We start from the raw sequence: 9,002 nt of genomic DNA on the forward strand, positions 1-9,002 counted from the left end.
ATGGCCATTGCTTGGCGGCAAAGCTTTGATAAATGTGAGTTCTACGAATAGTGGAATGGAGAGAAAGAATGGAAAGTGTTGTTTAGAAGCAAATTATCAAAAACCCCTACAGTGGGTTCCAATCCTCTGCCAGGTGATATGGTGCATGGCAGGAAGAAGGAACAGGAGGGAAAACGGCAGTGTATGGCAGACCTGGGATGACCAGCACAGGGAACAAAGGGCCATAAGGCAGCCAGAACCTTAGTGTTTATTGATGGCATAAAATGGGGCTGGAATTATTAATGATGATTCAGAGGGTAGTGGAGATTTTGACCTAATCAGTATCTTGCCTTGGGGAGACCTCAGTCTTAGTAGTCGTAGACTTAGTCTCAGTAGGTGGGAGAAGACAGCCCCCTCCCCCCGACTGATATCATGGGAAATCTCAAAAGGGTGATAACAAAAATCCCAAGGCTCTGTTTATTGCTTTAGTGAAGTATAATGAAACTAGCCATTATGAATTTGTGGACCCCAAAAGCACATTGCAATCCTAGGCTGCGCTTGCAAACATTCATTTCTGAGCAATGCCGTGAGCACTGGTCATAAGGAAGAGATAAATGGCCAGCCCATCAACACCCTACCACCTGTGCCTTTCATAGAGACGCTCTTTATTTCTTACAGGAAGGACAGAGGCCCTGAGAGATAAAGAAGCTCACTCACTCATTCAGTTTCTAGGACACTGAGTCAGGCTGGTGGTCAAGAGTCTCCAGTGTTAGCTGCTGCATGACAAACTTGTTCTGGGGTTTGGGCTCTGGTATGTCACACTGTATCCAGATCCCCGCAGCTCTCATGTTATTTTTATGCGGAAAAAAAGACATTTGAAATTGATAAAACAGCACTCAGCAAGCAGCAGGGATGCCCTTTTCATAGAGAAAATGCTGATGCACACAGACTCTGAACAGGAATGCTTCCCAGCTTCTGTCCAGGCCACATATGTAGACCTCCCGGTGCTAAGCCCTGGCTGCTGCTCTGCAGTACCATCCCTGCTGAGCAGAAGTAGCTCAGGAGACACTTCATTCCCATGCATCCCAATAGTCAGTGTCACTATTGCAGAGGATTCAATGAAACACAGAGGTAGGGAAAGTGAGGCAGACAGGGCCCACGTCCTGAGCTGTTGACTTACAGCAAACTAAAATTCAGGGCTTAAGGAATTTAACCTATCAGAGGACCCAAATAACTCACTGAAGCAAAATGACTACCAGGGCCTAACGAATGCAAGAGAGAAAGACCAGGTCTCTAAACAAAAGGGAGAGAACTCGGAGGAAATGAAATGCAAACAACACAGTTTGCTTTCCAGACCTCAAAGGTCTCCCTGCAACCAGGAGTAAGCCAGTATTGTCACATCCACTCCCATCAAAACTGTCTGAAAAGTTTGCTTTAGGTTCCAGGGTGGGTGAAATGGCGGGGGCGAGGGTGCACTAGGAGTTACACTGGACCCCAGCTTGGTGCTCAGTACGAGGTATTATCCATCTACACTTCCAGCATCTAGACGTGCCTTTGGAATGCTTCTTTGTGAAAGAAACCCTCTTTAACATCAGTGGCCCAGTGCAGCATAGAGCTGTTTATAGTGTAGAATCTAGAATTTGTGGTGGGAAATGGAGGTTTTGGATCTGTGTTCGGAGCATTTGATGCTCGATTGAGAAACCAACCAATCGGGAAGCTTACCAGGACCTCAGTGGAAGGAGATTGCGAGATGTCAATCATGAAAAAGCAAAGGCTGAATGGGTAAAACAACAACCTGGGCGGAACGCTGAGAAAGAGCAAAGGCACCTGGGGCGACTGCAGTGGAAGCTCACAGAGACCAAGCGCCGCTTTACCAGTGCTGAATCCCAGCAGCAGCGCCATGAGGTGGCTCTGGAGGATTCTGTGCTGAAAGGTATAGAAGCATCCTCCAGCAAGAGGGTATCAGCAAAAGTCAGTGGGAATCGAAAATGGCCTAACAAATCTCAGACAGACCAAGGAGTCAGTGCGAAGACAAGGAAATGCTTTTGGTTGGGCATGGAAGGACTGGAAACTTCTGGGGGTCCAGCTCCGTGAGTTCTGATGATGATGGTGGAGAAGCACCTAGTACTTCAGGAATGAACTTCTCCACTCCAAAAAGCAGCAGGGATCCTGCTGAGGTGGCAGCTGAATGCTCCAACAGTGCTCAATGGGCAAGAGAACTGAGCTCAGACTCTGAGTCATCAGAAAAACAGCAAGGCCCAGAAGATTCAAGTGCTGAACTGGGATAGAGACATTGCTGAGGAGCACAAGACAAGATGGTTAGAGGAACAGGGGAGACGCTGAAGGGAAAGAAGGCAGAGTACCAAGAACCCATAGAAAAGGTAGCATCTAGGACTGGACTATGTAAGGATAAAGAGAGAAAAGAAGTGATTGACGGGAAAAGAGCCCAGATGGCTCCTGGAGAAGATAGGGGGACAACCCCTCTGCAAAAGTGGAAGATACACCATCTGGAAACACAGGTCTCGGTGAGGAAGGTCTGCATTTGCTGCTGTTCAGCTCTGCAGCCGAACTGGAGCTGCTGGCCTTGGAGAAGCTGAAGTACTCGCTGGCAGCCCTGGCCCTGAAGCGCGGAAGCATGCTGCAGGAGCTCACAGCCAGGTTCTTCTCTGTCAGACGCCTGGTGAGGGCGCGGATCCACCCAGTGTTATTTACCACGTCTACAAAGGGGAAGAAGAAGTGAATTCACTAGGACAGATTTCTAACGTGGAGCCTCATAACCTGCCTTCTGTAGACTCCTGACCAGTATTCCCATTAATATTAAAGACTCATGTTTATTTTTTCCCATAATTTTATTGAGAAACAAATAGCAATGAGACAGTTTCAAACCTAATTGGTAGGACAGTTTCAATAATTAACACATTGCACACATTCTTCCTAGTGGTTATTTGCTGTACAAGATGCAAACCTGATATCTTATTTACAAACACTATTAGAACAAATCCCTCTATTCATTAAGAGAATGTAACTATATATCTATTCTAACCATTTTGAATACACAGATACAAAACGGACATTCATCTGTATCCCCTTTTTTTGTTTAGTTCTGTTATTTGAATATTATAGGTGTGTTAACTCAGCAAAATATTCTAAAAGAGTCCAGTAGTCCATAATAGTATTGGGTCTTCTGTTTCACTGGCAATGTCAGAAATTGTTGACCTGAGTCCCCCACAGCTCAACTTAACAGCATGGCTTTACTTCTTATATTTCGTTTTTATACTTTTCTGTACTTTTAAGGCCAAGATAAAGCAAGACCTATGCAATAAGAGTTGTAGCTTTTGGGTCTGATAAGGTCAGTGATCCCCCAGGATTTATCCTGAGATCCTGTACCTCAGATTGTAGAACCTTTGTCAGTGTCAGCCATGTGGATGAGTCACGGCCATTGCTTGGCCAATGTGCTCTCTGTGAGAGCCTGAGAGAATGTTTTCTCTCCATGTGACTCTCCTTAGGCACACTCTACATCACCGATCACTTTCCTCTTTGGCCCCATAATCTCCTTGATCAGAAAATTTGGGACACTACTGAGTTACGTGATGTTACAGTACAAGTTCTCATATTTCCTGAGTTTTAATTGACCTTGGAAGGCTAGGGCCAAAATGTTGGCTTTCCTTGAGACCCTCCTTTTTCTCTAATTTTGGTCTGCAAGCTTAGGTTGTTAACCCTCCAGAAGAGAAGTTTATTGTTATTACCATACAACCTAGACTGTTAAGCTTAACCTCACTATCTGTCTGAATATCAAACATCTTAGTCATAACATGGAACAGGTATTTTTTATCAAGTATTGATATGTTGAATTTAAGTCCCTACAGAATATGATGAAAAACATTTAAAAACCAGGATATATTTTAAAAATAGGCATAAAGAAGTATATAATTCTTACATTTATACAACCTTGAAGCAGAATAGTCCCACAACATCTCTTTTCCTGTCTCCTGCCTTCATTCACCACCCCCTTCATTTTGAACAATCATCTACCCGAGAGACAGCACAGCAGCAACTGGCATGTTATGACAAACCAAGATGCCCATCACCTGAGGAATGGATGAAAAAGATGTGGTATTTTATATAAAGGCTAATTTTTAATTTAAAAAGTATTAAAAAGTCAGAGAATGGGCATAAATATCTATGGTGTCACCTTATGGAACCTCTGCCCACCCATCATGGAGCTCTTTCTATTCTTTCTGTTAAACATATGCTGTGTCATTCCCCATTGCTTACCAAGTGCCATTTTGTTAGCTTCAACTCGCTTTGCCTCAAAACAAGGCCATGGGAGGTATAGGGAGCTGGTTACAGAGTGGGATACCAGGTACCAAACCCCAGAACAAGTTCATCACATGGCAGCCAAAAGTGGAGACAACTGACCACATGCTTCACTAGGTTTTCTAGAAGCTGAGCGACTGAGTAACCTTCTCTATCTCTCAGGGCCTCTATTCTCTTCTGCAAGAAGTAAATAACAGTGGGCCCTTCAGGATTAAAATATTAATCAGGTAAAGCTCTTAGAACCTTGTCAGAAACAGTAATGAGGTCTGTACACTTGTGCAATATGAGTTTACATGAATTGCAGACACAATATGTAAAACACCTGAGATGAATGCTGTGATTTGCCAGAGGTGGATATAAACAGGCTGCAAATGTCCCCTAATCAGTCAGTGAGTCAAGTGAGCCACACCTCTGCATCCAATTCCTCTCTAGCTCAGCATATGGCCTCACTATGGTCTCCTGGTGTTTGCTCTGCTCTTGCTTCTCCAGGAGCCCAGAGCAGCCACACCTGAGGTACTTCCTGCCACTTATCCAAAACCTTGTAGCACCTCTGGCCAGCCCCACTTCCTGATACAGCAGGCACACCCAGGGCCAGGATGTAAGGCTCCTTCCTTGCCCTTTTAAGCCAAGGAGTCCTAGGCCAGCTTCCCAGGGCCCTGAGGTGCTGCTGGAGCTGAGTTTCTGAACCCAGGAAATAGAAGACTTCAGGAGACAGGTACCTACTGCTGCTCAGAAGCTGGGGGGGGGGACCTTCTTTCACTACTGCATGTACATTTTGGCTTGAAGTAGATCTTTGGTCCTTGGTCCAAAGTACATGGAACTTTTTCAAAGAATTCTAGGTGATAATTTGTTTATTCATTATTCAGAGATAGCCCTTGATTCAGGAAACCCTGAAGTAGGGAGGATTGTGACCAATGGGTTATGACTGAAGTCTGTAATTTTCATAGGGGTCTAAACTGGTGCCTTTATCTAGAAATCCAGATGTCCTTGGATTGTGGAAAAACCTGATGAGGCTGGAGATTGCCATGTACAGGATCTTCAGAGCCGCTTCTTTGTTTGGAGATGTAGGCCACAGGCAGATTTTCTGTCAGTTATATAAGAGTATCTGCCTAACATTTGGAAAAGCAGGGGCCGGGGAGATGGCTCAGTGGAATAAGCACTTTCTTGGCAAGTGCAAGGGCCTGAGTTCACTTGCTAGCTCTGAAAAAAAAAAAAAAAAAACACACACACATTTGGAAAAGCAACTTACCAACTGTGGGAAGGGCCAGAATAGTGACAGGACACATGCCTTCCTTTCCTTGGAATGTGACAGCTTACTGTTCTGGCTGCCCTGGGGGATGCTATGGAACCTCTTTACCTTTCAGATGCAGTGATGAATGGAATCCCAAGGTCATCACAGCCTGGAGAACCAGGACCACCCTGACCTCCTTCAGGATGGGAGCTTCCAATGCATTCTAATGCATTCCATTCCATTCCAATCCAGTCCAGTCCAGTCCAGTCCAGTCCAGTCCAGTCCATTCCATTCCATTCCATTCCTTTCCAGATTTGCCAACCTTGAAACATGCTCTTCCCATCTTTCCTCTAAAATCTACTTTTGAGCCTATTGTTAGGCAAGAGGAACACAATGAGAGGGGGTGTAAGGTGAGAGATTAGGGGGTGGACATGAGTCAAATCAGTGGCATACATTGAGCCTTCCAGGCACTGTAAAACTAGTGTAGAGAGCAGACCAGATGGAGGGAACTTAGTTAAAGTATGTGTTTTCACCAATCTGCCAGAATGAAACACATTTATCTGTATAACCAGTTTTCTATTTTATTTTAAAAAAGGAAATTTTAAACATTTGCAAATAAAACAGGGACTCAAGGACGCTTACTCTAAAGTTTTGAAACAAAATCCCAGAGGAAGAAGGGATAAACAGATAACATGTTTTCCTTCTCTGCATGAACAGCTCCTGATAAGCTCCTCTTCAGCTCCTTTGGCACACTTTGCTCTCTTCATAGAAAGCTCTGAAGTTAAATGAATCCTCACAATCATCGTAAGTGGCGAATCACAGAAGTTCTACCAAACTCAGTATGGTACGAGGGTCCCATTTCACCTGTTAGAAGTATATTAGCCTTGGCTAGAGTCCTCTGAAATACATGCTAGAAAACCATAGGACATTTAATTATTTGGTCATTATCTGCATTTAGAATTGCTTGTTTCTCTCATTAAGAAGGTTAAAAAACCAACCCAATATACTGGTGACCAATTTAAATAGTTTTGCTTTTGTCACTACACAGAGACCATCAAGCAGGAAAAGAAAACTTGAAAAAAAATCAGATCTTGAAAATCTCTTGGAACAATGAATGTGTTTGGATCCTTTCTAGGGTTTTCATCTACAAATCAGTCTTGTCTCGTTGCCCTTTCTTTCTCCTCCTACCCAAACTTTCTTAGAACAATAACCCTACCCAAAGAACTTAAAGCTAAAAGTTTGAAAGTTAATTATAAGACTGCTTGTGACTTGGTTTTTGTTTACCTGACAGTTCGAGACACTCCCACATATTATGACATTAGAGATTCTCAACAGATGGTATGGATCCTGAGGGGAAATGTATTAATAACAGCACCATCTAGCAATAATGTCGAGCCTGGTGAGTGACACTGGAGCCACTGTTGCCCTTGAAGTCACTTTCAATTCCTCTGGGGATAGAATTAAGCCTACATGATCCTCACCAACTTCTGGATACCAATTAATATCCAAATAAATACGAAAAGGCCAAGATGACTCCCTTCCACAAAGCAAAACCTGTGCCTAAACACAAGATTGGGGGGGGGAATGACACCTTCCCTTACCAAAAGAATGCACCTTCCTGTACAAAAAGATTGTCTTTTCAAGCAATGGATGACTTCTTTGGAGTTTCTCACCTTTGAAATCCAACACTTAAGACCTATATCCTTAGATTCAAGCTCCCTCATCTCTACCATCAAATTACACACTCACCTGACTTGCCATCTTCTCTCCTAATATTACATGTTCTCTCTCTGTTTCTTTCTCATTCTTCACCTCCACATTGATCTGGTTCGTCTCTTAGCTACATATTTCACCTTGATCTACTGAGTGTTTCCTAGCACTGACAGACACGCTCCAGCATAATATCTTCAACCTTACTACTACAAACTTCTCTTGATTCTCGCAGTGTATTCTCAGTACCATTCTATTTTAGTGTGCCTGTCATAGCTGAATTTCATCCACGTTTCACAAGAGAGTTGCCCACACAACTTGTGTCTACTTCCTAGTCATGTTTATATCAAAGCAATCTAATCTATAGACTGCTCTTCACTCCACTTCCCAAACTAGGTTTGAAGGTCCAAACTCAAAGCACATGTCTCTTGTCTATTTATTTATACTACATGACTAATAAGTTCCCTTTTTCAACACTTCCCTTTTTATTTTTGTGTGGTTCACTGGCTCCTCTTGTGCATTTATTTTTATGAAATACTTTCTCATAACATTACTTAGAAAATACTTTTAGAAATCCTACCCAATGCTTCTACTCATGCCTCATCGCCTGGGTCACAGTTTAAGTGCATTACCTGCAAAGTTGGTAGTATATCTCAGTTTTATGTTTGGGAAGTAATGTTTCCTACTGACAATCATGGTTCTGATGTTGAGGAAGGAAAAGGAAATGGGCTTTCACAACCAAGTGCCTCTGCCATGTAGCTTCTAGAGAGATCCCCTGTGTGCTAGGAATCCCCTGGCTTAGAAGAATAAGGTTTATTCTTATAGCAGAATGTGAGGTTAGAGTACCGCCTTCCCTCTGCTTGGAGCTTGACATGTTCATTTTCATTGTACTTCCAGTTATTCTTGCCCTCATACCATGTAGACACTCAGAGCTCAGTAATAAGGAGAAAGGCAATCTGGTTTACCTGGGAATCAAGGACAAAAACTTCAGTCTTTTCTGCACAGAAACAGAGGGCAAGCCTACTTTGCAGCTAAAGGTAAGTGATATCCAGCTACTGAGCGACACGTATCAAATGGATTTTTTTAATGTAACCTCTTGCATTAGAGAACTTCAAGGATAGCTTTATAATCCTCAATTATCAATATGGGAAACAAACCTGACTTCCTAGTCCTGATATTGATAAATGCTGCTAGTAGGATAGATGTAACACCTGTGGCTGTCTCTGAAAAGCCATGGAATGGCAGCTCCTTCATTCTCAGTCCCTATTAACCGCTACCTAGAAATCTTCTAAGATAATGGAATATTCCCACTTAAATAAAGGCTATCGTGTTTGACAAGTGGGAAGACACTTTATATCTGCATTTTGCAGAGCTCCTGTTTATATCCATGTGCTAAAGGAAGATTTATGGTCATAAAACTAACACATCTACTAATGATGGAAAGTATAATATATGAGCCCACTGGGAGCTGGGTAATCCAGGGAGGCTGACCTGAACATCAGGATGAATGGATACCAGGATCTCCCAAATAGGAAACAAAATTCACCTCTGTTCCAGGGAGAAATCAGGAGCACTCTGGGTCCTGAGAACTTGGAGGGAAGCCAGGCTACTGCGAACTAGCTGATGTTCTTATAGACAGCCGGTCTCCGCCGCCGCCGCCACCACCACCATCCCAGAAGCGGCCCTGGCCCCGCGGCTCGGGGGCCATCGCCCGACGCCCCTCAGGGGGAGCCCTAGCCACAGCCCGAGAAGACGTGGCCACCCT

At 43.6% G+C, this 9,002-nt stretch overlaps 1 protein-coding gene and 1 pseudogene across 1 annotated transcript in view; both read left to right on the top strand.

Annotated features, from left to right (window-relative positions):
- LOC101593317 lies at positions 1 to 2,267 on the top strand (annotated as a pseudogene).
- Positions 2,268 to 2,294: 27 nt separating this feature from the next.
- Positions 2,295 to 9,002, top strand: part of LOC101559945 (interleukin-36 beta) — a 7,094-nt gene continuing 386 nt past the window's right edge. Inside the window, exons 1-5 of the mRNA XM_004633218.1 lie at positions 2,295 to 2,382; positions 2,499 to 2,659; positions 5,244 to 5,382; positions 6,819 to 6,926; positions 8,135 to 8,274. Coding sequence (XP_004633275.1) covers positions 2,295 to 2,382; positions 2,499 to 2,659; positions 5,244 to 5,382; positions 6,819 to 6,926; positions 8,135 to 8,274 — 636 coding nt within the window. The remainder of the gene's footprint in view (positions 2,383 to 2,498; positions 2,660 to 5,243; positions 5,383 to 6,818; positions 6,927 to 8,134; positions 8,275 to 9,002) is intronic.

Source organism: Octodon degus, unplaced genomic scaffold (assembly GCF_000260255.1).
Source record: "Octodon degus isolate 3935 unplaced genomic scaffold, OctDeg1.0 scaffold00052, whole genome shotgun sequence".
NCBI classification, from domain to species: Eukaryota; Metazoa; Chordata; class Mammalia; order Rodentia; family Octodontidae; genus Octodon; species Octodon degus.